General features: G+C 49.1%; 1 protein-coding gene across 1 annotated transcript in view; it reads right to left on the bottom strand.

Moving 5' to 3' along the window:
* LOC308297486 (sodium/potassium/calcium exchanger 3-like) overlaps positions 1 to 13,505 on the bottom strand; it is a gene marked incomplete at both ends in the record, with an annotated part of 178,302 nt that overhangs the window by 25,017 nt on the left and 139,780 nt on the right. Inside the window, 2 exon segments of the mRNA XM_080740891.1 lie at positions 606 to 772; positions 3,429 to 3,672. Of these exon segments, the coding sequence (XP_080597017.1) occupies positions 606 to 772; positions 3,429 to 3,672 (411 nt within the window).

The following is a 13,505-nucleotide window of genomic DNA, read 5'->3' on the forward strand; positions in this document are numbered from 1 at the left end:
ATGCTAATTTGTTGTAAATACGGTATGCACGTTTTCTGTATCAGATCAGCGTTATACCAGTTGATTAATGTACAAAATAACGAAATATTCAATCTTCGCTAAACACTTTACGCCTACAGATTTTGTTCGATATGGAAAAATACAATATCACAATATTTTCCCAAGCTGTATCACGATACACGATCTTATCACGATTCTTTTTCATGTTGGGGATGTTTATGGTTATTTTTCAAGTTACTCTAACGGTACAACCACCTACAGTACAAGATAACAAAAACTAAACGAAAAAGGAGACCAGTGTGGGAGACCAGTGTGGGAGGTACCCCTTACGGGTCCATTTGGTTTCATATGTATACTGTCAGAGTTAAGGGGAGACCTTGACATTTTAAAGTTTGAGAACTACTGATTTAGACCAAAATGCAGGTTTAAATGAATTCTGCAATGAATCTCTGTATTAACAATTCAACAGGATTTTTATAAGGGTTACTGTAAGGGCACTGTATCACGATATATACGATATCTCTGAAAAGGCATATCGTGGAGACATTGTATCGTCTCAATGATATTTATCACCATATGGCCCACCCCTACTCTGTGGTTCTTACCATCCAGACCATGACGTAGGAGAACGCGGCGATCCAGAGGGTGGAGGCCGCAAAGGAGAGCATGAACCATTCCTCCCAGCGGGGTTTGTTGCAGTTAGGCACGGTGTAGTACAGCAGCAGGCACAGAGGCCACCCCAGCAGCCACTTCAGCTTGTTGCACACACCCGCTGTAAGCAGAGAGAATCTGTGAGAAACACTTCAACTTGTTGCACACACCAGCTGTAAGCAGAGAGAATCTGTGAGAAACACTTCAACTTGTTGCACACACCAGCTGTAAGCAGAGAGAATCTGTGAGAAACACTTGAACTTGTTGCACACACCCGCTGTAACGAGAGAGAATCTGTGAGAAACACTTGAGCTTGTTGCACACACCCGCTGTAACGAGAGAGAATCTGTGAGAAACACTTGAACTTGTTGCACACACCCGCTGTAACGAGAGATAATCTGTGAGAAACACTTGAGCTTGTTGCACACACCCGCTGTAACGAGAGAGAATCTGTGAGAAACACTTGAACTTGTTGCACACACCCGCTGTAACGAGAGAGAATCTGTGAGAAACACTTGAACTTGTTGCACACACCCGCTGTAACGAGAGAGAATCTGTGAGAAACACTTGAACTTGTTGCACACACCCGCTGTAACGAGAGAGAGTCTGTGAGAAACCGACGGCAGGTCGACGTGAAGACAGTGGGGAGTCAATGAGTCCACAGCCACACTGTGTAGATCAGGGGTCTTCAATGTTTTCAGGCCAAGGACCCCTTAAGTACCATGCATAGTAGTACATAAGAACCGCAGGAATACATAAGCAACGGAGGGTGAGATAAATCTCGTCCGGTTGATCCGGTCTGTCTCCCAAGCCTCCGTACTCTGGATGATTTAGATCCGTATACGGACCCTTACGGACAGCTCCCAACTGGACGGACTGAACGCACAAGATTTATCCGTAGCAAGAAGTACCCACGGCCACCGTTATAAAAACATAGGCGCAGTAGTGATGAAAATTACTTTAATCTGCTCTAACAGCGGTTCTCAAACTGTGTGTCCCAATAATAAATATATTTTTATCAAGAAACGGAAAAAAGGTCGTTACACAACCACTTGAAGAGGACGCCTCGACTCCTCACTCATCGCGCATCAACAGTCATCAGCTGAGCACAGACAGCGAGGCACACAAGTCACAAGAAGAGATGATAATGCGGCTCATTTATTACTTGGGAATTATGTTCAATATATGAGCGGGTGTGTACGTGTGTTTTGTTATAATTACTCCGGGTCCGCATCCATGTGGTTAAATTTGTACCCTCGCGGAGTTGCATTTACAATTTTACCGCGATAACGTTGCCGACAGACGGCAGAACCAGTCCAGACTGTTACCACCGTACCACGTATTTATACCAAACATCACGGCGGGTCAAAAAAGAAATCTGTGGTTCTACATATTTTGGCTAAATGCTTCGGTTTTTACACGTGTGAGAACCACCTTCATGTGGCGCGCGGCCCCAATGGGAGCAGAATTGGAGCGGAGAGCGGGTCGGCACATAAATAGCGTGCATGTCTACTATGCATGGCTACGGAATTACCGTACGTAGTTTCTCACCCAAAACGTACACAAAATCAAGCATACGTAACTATAAATGGCCCTTTAGCTGAGAGAGAGAGATGAAGCAGGGACCCCCACTACATATATTGTATAAAACTGTAGATTAAAAATGTTCATGTATTTCTTAGACTTATGCCTCATTCACATATAGAGAAGCCAAGCTAATGGTTGGCTTGGTAATTCAATGTAATCTCTAGGCAAACCAGCTTTTAAAATTTCCAAGCTGGAAAAAAAGCTTGGACATTTTAAAAGCTGGTTTGCATAGAGAATACATTGAATTACCAAGCCAACCACTAGCTTGGCTTCTCTCAGTGTGAATGCAGCATAAGACTTGTTTCACAGCACTGTCATCAATTTGGAGTAATGTGTATTTTCAGACATTTAACCACTTGAACCATCAAATACTCTGCTCTTCTTTTCCCTCTACAAACCTCTTTGCCAAAAATAGCCGATCTAGTTATGATATTTTTGTTCCACTCAGAATAGGGATGCTAGGGTTCTAGTGGTTAATGTAAAAAACATGATCCTATCACACAAAGATTTGGCGGGCCCCCTGTAGTAACTCTGAGAACTCCTGGTGTAGAACATGGGCATGCATGTAAACGGTTCACCTTGATCCGACCGCTTTCCAATTTCCAATGTGCGTTACATTCACTCACACACTGATGGCAGATGACCATAAGGATTGAACCAGGAACCTTGAGATTCCCAAGTGGGCGCTGAATCTCCTGAGCCACTGCCACACCATGCATACATACTATATGTACAATGTCGTACATAGGTACATATCGTCACTGTCTGGCCAAAACCTCTTAACTCAATTTTTGAGGTTTTTGATGTGTTGTCATAAATCAGGGCTATTGAACACCCTTTACATCTGAGTGTCAAACCTCCTAACTCCACACTTTCTGCCAAACCGGCTAACTCCATTGGCCCTCTCTTTTTTCATAAATATGTGCTATTGAACACCCTTTACGTCTGTGTGTTGGTCAAAATAATATTGAACCAATGAAAAGTAGTAAAAAGCCCTTTGGTCAAAACCTCCTAACTCCTAACTCCACACTGGATGTGTGTCCCTGAGCAAGACTCTTAACCCCTCATTGCTCACGCGCACCTTGTAGGCAGCGAATCAGCTGGGTTGGGCTGAAAATGCTTAATTTCCCTTGCGGGACGAAATAGGTATACAGTATATTATTATTATCCATCTTAATCAGCTACTGTACCTGGGCACTGGAACGGCACATAGGGTCCATCGTCATCTTCCTCCTCCTCTTCTTCATCATTCTCGTTGTTTTCGTTGTCTTCGTTCTCCGTCTCGTTGCCGGCCTCGCGGTCGTCGTGTCGACCGTTGACCGCCCTCTCCAGCCCGGCCAGCCCGTTCTCTTGGCCTCGCCTGCCAGGGACCCCCTTCCCAGGGACCTCCGAGTCTCCGTTGGCGAAGGACCGCGAGTTGATGAGACGCTGTCTCTGGAGTTTGGACACAAACGCACGCACATGTGCGCACACGCACACGCGCACACACACACACACACACACGCACACGCACACGCACACACACACACACACACACACACACACACACACACACACACACGTAGAACCACAAAAGAGAAAGCTGAAGGAATGCACACATGCTGTATAATATAACTCCATCGATGAATAACCTTTGGCAATGACAAATGACTGGGTGATAAGCTATGTTTGTATTGGAGGCTATTAAAGAAAAATATTAATATCCAGTCAGGGTGAAGTCAAACATTTATTGAAGATTTCAGCAACAGAGTAACAGCATTCACAAAAGACAGAGCTCTGACCTCCATGGCCAGAGCTTGGGCCCCGTGGGGCAGAAGCCTCCTTTGCCCCATTCTCATACACCTCTTATAGTCCATTCGGACAGTGATGCTATTCTAACATGGTAACATGGTCTTATAAGGATATGTTCTAAACACAGCAACATAGAAACAGTTACAGAAATAAGGATTTGCTGACAGACTAAGAAGTAAGCTTGGGGGATTGACAGCTGTAGTTGAGTTGAATTAGTGCACTTTGAAGGCTGATTGACCATTCCTTCAATGAGATTGAATAGAAGGAAAACAAGTATATAATACACACATTTGTTACTCTATAAATATTTCTACTACAAGGTCAACTTGACAGATTTTGTGTGTGTGTGTGTGTGTGTGTGTGTGTGTGTGTGTGTGTGTGTGTGTGTGTGTGTGTGTGTGTGTGTGTGCGTGCGTGCGTGCGTGCGTGCGTGCGTGCGCGCTAAAAGAGCACACAATTGAATTCAATGAGATGGTATTTTTCTCCATAGAGTGGCTGTGTGTGTGTCTGTAACCTTTTTCCTCAGCGTTTTGCCATAGGGAAACGTGTGTGTGTGTGTAGCATAGCCTGTACATCCTAGACTGTGCGTGTGTCTGTAGCCTTTTTCCTCAGCGCTCTGCCATAGCAAAACGTGTGTGTGTAGCATAGCCTGTACATCCTAGACTCAAATCCTAGTCTGAAGACGTTATGCAAGCACGACCACCGCTCACTTCACATTGGGTGTGATTTTTATATTATGAATTTCTAATCAACTGTCCAACGGGGGGATAAATCTTGCAATTTGAACAGTGCAAGGTAACCTACACAACCCAAACCCAAACCTCTACCGAAGTGTCCCGTTGCTTTATGAGTCACGTGACAAACTGCAAGGGTGCCTGTGCAAATCGGTGTTGCTTGGCATGGACGGCAGCGGTTTGTACAGTGTGACGTCAGATCAGCCTGTATATGACATTATGGTGTGTCAACGCCTTTAGAGGAACTTAGACGAGGGAGGAGAGAGGACCAGAATAAGTCAAAAAGGGACTTGGACCTGCTTGTAATACGTTAAGCTACAATACTAACAAATAAAGAGATTGTTCCTTGTCCATATAACATTGTTTTTAGCGTGTTTTGCTATAGAATTGCTGAGCGGCATGGATTCCGGTGTTTCACAGGCTACCGGGGAGTTCTTCTCAACCCTGAACGAGATGGGCTTCACTGAGCAACAGATCAAGGCTGCTGTTAAGGCAGGGAAGTCTTCTATTCCCGAGGCAGCAGAGTGGCTCATTGGAGCGCCGCAGCCCTCTCAGCCGACTACGACAGCGCCTTCTGCGTTCAGCCTTCCCAAAGACACCACACACTCGAGCACTTCCGAGTCGCATGCAGGGAATCCTGGCGCTTCCGTGACTATTGGGGAGCTCCTCTCCGCCCTGAAGGAGATGGGCTTCACCGAGCAACAGATCACGGCTGCAGTTAAGGCAGGGAAGTTCTCTGTTCAGGAGGCGGCGGAGTGGCTCCTTCGAGACCAGAACAGAACCCTTAGGTTGGTTCCGCAGTCCTCTCGGCCAACCACGACAGCGCTGTCTGCGTTCAACCTTCCCAAAGAGGCCACACCCTCGAGCACACTCGCAGGGTCTGACAGTAGCGCGAGCCCGTCCTCGTCCCTGACAATGCCACAGCCGTCCACCACATCCACTGAGCCGCCGCCTGTAGAATCCCGTATCAAACAGGACATGTTTGACTTTCACAGGCAGCAGGCTCAGGAGCGGGCTCAGGAGGCCAAGGCAGAGAGGAGACAGAAGCAACAGGTGCGCGACTTGATGCTGCAGCGGATCGCCGATGACCGGAAGAGCCTGAAGAAGACCAACGATTGTGCAACCAATGAGACTTGTTCCAGTGACCAAGGCCAGAGGCCCCTGGGGGGAGAGATTCAGATGAACGGGGACAATAATAACTGCAACCTCATGATTCGGCTGCCCTCTGGAGAGTCCATGTCTGTGCATTTCCCGGCCGATGCCCATCTGCGGACCGTGGTGGAGCACATCTCCGGGCGGCACCCTTCCCTGTCGTCCTTCTCTCTCCTGCAGGGATACCCGCGGAAGCGATTCGGGGACGCAGATCTGGCTTGTTCTCTACGCTCCCTTGGCCTCGCCCCCAGCGCTGCCCTCTGCATCCAGACCACCCCTCCTCTAGAGACACCCCAGGATTCAACCACGCCAGCCCCACAGTCAGCTGGACAGGAGCAGCTGGAGGCAGAGGGACATCGCTGGCCAGCGCAAGGGAACCGGCTCCACCAGGCACCGACGGAGGACTCCGCAGAGCCGAACGAGGCTGTTGTTCCTCCACTACCACAGGTCCCCGCTCGGGGTGGGGCGGAAGTGCGGCCTCTCTTTGGGGGGCGGAGACCAGCGCTAGCGCGTGTTGTTCCTCCACTACCACAGGTCCCCGCTCTGGGTGGCGCGCTCGGGGTGGTGCAGCCTCTCTTTGGGGGGCAGAGACCAGCACTATTGCGGCACCCAGTTCGGCGTGGGGTGCGTGTGAAGCACTCTTGGGGGCCGGGTCATAAGCTAGTCCCCGGAGATGCAGAGGAGGAGGAGGCTGCCAGCGTGGATGAGCAGGATGATGTGATGGAGGCAGAGGGAGCTGAAGGGGAGGCTGGACACCCGGATGATGATGAAGAGCAGCAGGAGGAAGACGAAGATGATGAGGAGCAGCAGGAGGAAGAGGAGCAGCAGCAGGAGGAAGAGATGGAGGAAGATGAAGAGCAGCCGGAGGAAGAGGAGCAGGAGGAAGATGAAGAGGAGATGGAGGAAGAGGAGATGGGGGAAGAGGATGAGGAGCTGGAGGCAGAGGGATATCGCTGGCCAGCGCAAGGGAATCGTCTCCAGGAGGCACCGAGGGAGGACTCCGTCGCCGTTAGTCGGGCCGCTAGGCGTCTCGCTACGTTTGAGCATCTTAACAGACGCCAGGAAGAATCTCAGACCGCCAGAGGACACCCCGTGCCTCTCAGGAAACCCGCCAGAACGTCCACCATCCCGTCCCTGTTTGTCCTCGGCACCCAGGCCACCGCCCGTCTCATGACCCATGAACCGAGCATGCAGTACGTCAGCAGCCTGTCGTGTTTAACGCCCGAGCTCGCCGAGCAGCTGCTCAACCACATGTCCAGTAACAGGCTGCTGTGCCCACGCACCCTGGAGCTCTTCTTTGGCTGCTCCTTGCAGAAGTTTGTCCTCAACTGCTACCCGTACTCCACCAATGAGCTCCTGCGACAGCTCCGGGCCTTCACCACGCTGAAGCACCTGAGCCTGGTCAGCTCGCCGCTCATCACCAACTCTGGCCTGTCGGTCTTGTCCAATCTGGTCAAACTCCAGTATCTCAACCTGGCCTCCTGCAGCAAACTGACCGACGCCTGTCTTCAGCACATCGCAGGGCTGAAGAGCCTGTGCTTCTTGTCTCTGGACCAGACCAAAGTCAGCGACGCGGGGATGGTGCAGTACCTCCAGTCGGCTCCCTCCTGCCTCACCCAGCTCAGCCTCAACCAGACGGCCGTGACGGAGCTCACGCTGAGCGCGCTGTCGCGCTGCGCGCCGCAGTTGCGACTGCTCAGCATCAAGCAGACCAACGTCAGCGACGTGTCCGCCTTGGCGGAGCTGTCCAGCCTGCAGACTCTGCACCTGGACGGCACGGGAGTGACAGAGGGTTCCTTGAAGCACCTGGCCAACCACCCCACTCTCTCCGGGCTCAGCCTGGCAGGGATCCCCGTGGCGGATGGAAACCATGCCCTGCAGATCATCTCGGGTCTCAGGCTGAGCCAGCTGACCCTCCCCGGGCGCCACTCTGTGACGGACACGGGGTTGTCCTTCCTCTCCAAGCTGAGTCAGCTGTCAGAGCTGGACCTGACGGACTACACGCACGTCACAGACCAAGGAGTCAGGCTGCTCTCAGCCATGACCAGGCTGGTGCGTCTCTCTCTCAGCAACACTCAGGTGACCGACGCCGGGCTCCCCGCGCTGTGCAGCCTTCAAGAGCTGCAGGACCTCTGTCTGGACCGCACGGCCGTCACCAGCAAAGGAGCGGCCGCTCTCGTCACCCGTCTGCCGCAGCTGCAGGTGTTGGGATTGGCCAGCACGCGGGTGGGAGACACGGTGGTGCGGAGGGGTCTGATCCACTGTCCTCAGCTGCTCAGGATAAACCTGAGCAGGACGCGCGTCACGGATCACGGCCTGACGTTTTTGAAGGACATGCACCTGACGCAGCTGAACCTGGACGGAAGTGGCGTGACTCCCGTTGGCGTCTCTAACCTGGTTTCTCAAACTGACATCAGCGGCGTACGGGCCAACCACACGCGCACCATACCTGCCAACGAGGTCTCTGACGATGATGAGGAAGCAGCCTGGATTTCTTCCCCCAGTGCTATGCCCCCATACTAGGGATGGGACAATGTCATATGACGATTATCGTGACAAAAGAAATGGCGATTTACAATATTATCGCGATAATCAAAATCCATTATCCTGGGGTGAAACATTTGCCAAAAAATAGCAGATCTACAAGCTCACAACGCGTTGTGAGCTTGTAGATCGTCTATTTTTTGGCAAAGACATTTGATAGAGAGTGAAAAAAAGACTATCAAGTATGTATATTATGAGTATCTTTTTGCCTTTTGAGTGTTTAAATGGTACCAGATATGCAGCTTGGCAAATAAAAGGTGAATTGATCCCAGGGCATGACGGAGGACGATATCACGATAAATTAGATCTCCACGATACGATTATCATGAGTGTTTTTTATCAGGATAAATGATAATATAACTTATGGTCCCATCCCTACACTATACCCAACCACAGCTTTACCTGCTATAGGTCACCCACTACTGTACAGGTAGCTCAGGTGTATAGTCACAGGTTTGCTTGCCATGGGTGTAGTTTTCCCCTTTCGCCCCTCACACATAATATCATTTAAAGTGAATGGAAATGTGACAAAGAATTGGCCAAGGTTTCGTTCCGATCTGAGAGCCATCGTTTCCGTTATAAAATGAAGGTTTAATATTTCAAAAATTATAAAACGTGACAGAAACAGAATATACTTTCTTGGCCTACTGCCAGTCCGCACGGCCAGTCTATGATGTCAGCCAGATCTGACTTCCAACCCTGGACGCTTTAATATTGAAGCTCGCAGTGTGCGTGCTGCTGGCTTAATGCATACACATTCGGTTATAGTCTGACAGAGGTCAGATCCTAAAGATGCTTTCACTTTCCTGGAGAAGACTAAGGAAAAAGGGAAAAGTAGTGAAGAGGCAGTCAATCTCTGAAAGACTTGTGTTTTAAAATAGTAAATAGCACTAAAACTGGAGATCAATAACCTTTCTGTCACAAACAAATTCATTGAAGAGTTGCGGGGTATATGTTGAATAATTTGTGTGGGGTTACCTCAGTCTGCTATTTTCAATATTTTCACCAAAAGGCCCCTTTAGAAATGTCAGCCCCTGCCTGCTTTAATGACCTCTTGCAAGTATTGGTAACCATGCCTTCTATTACACCTACCATGAATTAAATACTTGCTGGAGACAAAGAAGCACAACATTTACGTTGTGCAATTTGGCTGGGCTCTTAAGGGAAGGAGTTTACAACTTTGCGGGATTTCGGATTCATCCAGTGCTCGAGGCTGGGCGTATCGATAAGCAGTCTCTCAATGAAACACCCAAACTTCAATGGAGTAAACAAGCAGCACGACCTTGCAGCACATGAGGTAACGCCAACGCAGAAAATCCAACTGTTCTGTGTGATGGAGGTGACTTTTACTTGTCCTGTGGTGCAACAGAGACTGTTGGATCTGCAGCTGATCAAGGGGCAGGAAGGAGAGTTTGGTGATATTATGAAGAGTTTGGCAATGCTAGTGGAGCAGCAGGCCATGAAATCTGTCTACAGAGCAATCTTCGTTCCTACTCTCACCTATGGTCATGAAGTGTGGGTCATGACCGAAAGTATAAGGTTGCGATAGGTGCAAGAGGACGAAATGGGTTTCCTTTGACGGGTGGCTGGTATCTCCCTTAGAGATACGGTGAGAAGTTCAGTTACCCGAGAGAGACTTGGAGTAGAACCGCTGCTCCTACACTGGCCTCCTGCAGCAAACTGACGATGCCTGTCTTCAGCACATCGCGGGGCTGAAGAGCCTGTGCTTCTTGTCTCTGGACCAGACCAAAGTCAGCGACGCAGGGATGGTGCAGTACCTCCAGTCGGCTCCCTCCTGCCTCACCCAGCTCAGCCTCAACCAGACGGCCGTGACAGAGGTCACGCTGCGCGCGCTGTCACGCTGTGCACCGCAGTTACGACTGCTCAGTATCAAGCAGACCAACGTCAGCGACGTGTCTGCCTTAGCAGAGCTGTCCAGCCTACAGGAAAGGAGTCAGCTTGGGTGGTTCGGTCATTTAGTATGGATGCCCCCCGAGCGCCTTCCTAGGAAGGTCCTCAATGCACGTCCCACTGGGAGGAGACCCCGTGGCAGACCAAAGACCAGGTGGAGGGATTATATCGCCAAACTGGCTTGGGAACGCCTCGGTATACTCCCTGAGGGAGTGGAGGAAGTTGCTCGGGATAAGGCAATCTGGAAGTCTCAGTAGGAAATGTTACCCCCGTGACCCGATTCCGGGTAAGCGGTTGAAGATGGATGGATGGATGGATGGAAGAGGCTCTGTCCTCTTCATTTCATCAACAATGGAACATCCCTCTACTCAGGAATGTTGCACTCACATTTTTTTTTCTTCTGTTTATCTCTGATGATGGACAGCGTGTTCATTGTTCCATGGACTGCTTCGAGAAGGAATCATACTTTGCCAATCCAAAACAACCTGGCGAAGGAGGATGACATTTGCTGCATCTACATATACGGAGATGGGGCGGACAGCAACCACTTCCTCTTCTATGATTCACGTAACATCGCCATGCATCAGGGGGAGAGTATTTTTTGCAGGTCGTTCAGTCCGAGTGTATCAAAGGGTGCGTTCGGAAATGCGCACCGGGTGTGTGCTCAGTGTAGTGAGTCCAGTAACCTCAGTAAAACTATGCCTAACCCCTAAACCCAACCCTAACCCCAGTAACTGTGACGCGGGTGATTATCTAACACACCCGGTGCGCATTTCCGAACGCACCCTTTGATACACTCGGACTGAGCGACCAGCAAAAAATACTCTCCCAGGCATCAGGAGTGCTATGGTGTTATGACGTTGCCGTCGCCTTCAGTGCCCGTCACTGACCTGCCCGCTGGCCAGGGGTGTTGCACCAGATTCTGGGCCCTGGGTACAAGGATTCACAGCGGGCCCGCCATGAATGTTCTTCATATGGGGAGGGGGCTTAACCCATTTAGACTGGGAATGTATTACTACACATTATTTTGTGCTGTAACTATTGAAACATAGCAGATGCTATTTTTGAAAGATCCTGAACATTTGTGCATTTGAATATTTCAAATCCTTCTAAGGTTTTTTGAAAAACCTATGTTTCCCATCTCAAAATGTTTAGTTCCAGGGACCCCCCAGAATCAAAATTTGAGTTACAAATGTTCGCTTAAAAATACATATATTCAAAGATTTGCACACCTTGTCAAGACTAAAAAAAAGCAGATCTACAAGCTCGCAGCGTGGCACTGTGAGCTTGTACATCTGCTATTTTTCAATAGCTAAAGTATAAAATAATTAAGGCCCCTCCACCTTGGGCCCTGGTAACTCAGTCCCACTTTCCCCTCCCCTTGTGACGCCCCTGCCGCTGGAATAATTTGAAAACTTTCTGCACACTTTTTGAAAAAAAGAAAAAAAGAATCCTCCAAGTAAATCATATAAACTGACGATTATGTTGTGGGGATGAAAAAAATCACTGCACAATATGTCGTTCAGTATTCAAAAGTACAAATCGTTACAATTTCTATTTAATAATAATACATTGCAGAGGCGGGGTGGGGGTTGCTGTTGGTAGTCATGGTTGCCAGTTCCCACCTAATGTCATGTGGGAGTTCAGACAGCTCCAGACCATGCTGAGTGACTGCTAGCTTGCATAACATCTTCAGGCTGGGATTTAAGTCTAGGATGTACAGGTCGTTTTCTCCGTATCCTCCATGGATGATAATACAATCTCCCACCATGCAACAGCACGTCCGAGACATCCTACACGGGTCTTTCCCCTTGGGCTTAACCTGCTTCCAGGAGAAGGTCTCTGGACTGAATTTCCACAGATCATTTCTGAGCCAGCCTCCATATATGTACAGCTCTCCATTGTAGGCAAAAGCTGAATGAGACGAACATTCTTCTGGGATAAGGTGTCCAGAAGGCATGCTCATCCAGCAGTTGGTCTCTGTATCAAACACTGTGACCTTGTTGTAGAAATGTCTCCCCCCGAGGTCCCAGCCCCCAAATGCAAACATCTTTGTCCCGATGATGGTGGCAGAGTGACCGTATATAGGAGGTGGTGGAGTTCCTCTGGTGTTAATTAAAGACCAGACCATTATGGTGGTGTCCAACTTGTACATGTCAGTATTTCCAGTCTGGGTTTGTCCTCCGTTCACATACATGACCTTCTCCAGGACACAGGCTGAGTGGAACCCCCTTGCTTCTGGAATAGTCCCAGAAACATTGGGTTTGAACCAGCTGTGGGTGTCGACATCAAAGGCATAAAGCACATTGCAGTAAGGATACCCTCCTCCCCAGATGTAGACAATTTCTTCTACCAGCACAGCTGTGTGGCCCAAGCGTCTGGAGGGAACCTCAATGGGACGTTGTCCTCTAACATTTGTCACTGGAGGCAACTTCCTCGAACGCAAAGACACTGTGTTGAAGATGTGGACTTCAATCTGATCACTGTTCCTCTGGTAGCCGCTGTATCCTTCAAATGAGTACAGCTTGTGTCTGACTACCACAGCAGCACAGGAGTCATTCTGGCGTCCTCCTTTCAGATGAAGCGTCCAGTGAAACATTTCACACACAAGCACCACGTCAACGAGTGCAACCAATTTACGTTATACGATAGTTTAATTAGTTGTTGATTGTTGAATGACATTTTGTTTAATGACATTTACTTTTAAAGGACAAGTATTGGTTGTGATGACAATGTTGTGATGTCATTGAGTGATGACTTCATACCAGGAAGTTAAGCGGGAACGCCTACTGAGTGGCAAAAAAAACGACTTTCTGGAATTTACAGCCCATACACTAAAGAGAAAAGTCCTATCTGATTGCATTAAACAACGTTAAATGTCGTTAAACTCACTTTGCCTCTCACTTTGCCACTCGATGTGCCACTCGATTTGCCATTCACTTTATACATGCGCATACCCTCTAAATCCATCCATCCAGACTAGTATGAGCCCTGGTGATTGTGAATCCCAATCAACTAAGTATAGACCCTCTCTAGTATAGAGCTGGGGTCTTCAACATTTTCAGGCCAGGGACCCCCAAACTGATGGGGAGATGAAGCAGGGATCCCCTACCTCGCAGGGTGGGGGATAACCCT

The sequence above is a fragment of the Nannobrachium achirus genome, assembly GCF_963921795.1.
Source record: "Nannobrachium achirus genome assembly, chromosome: 13".
Classification (NCBI taxonomy): Eukaryota; Metazoa; Chordata; class Actinopteri; order Myctophiformes; family Myctophidae; genus Nannobrachium; species Nannobrachium achirus.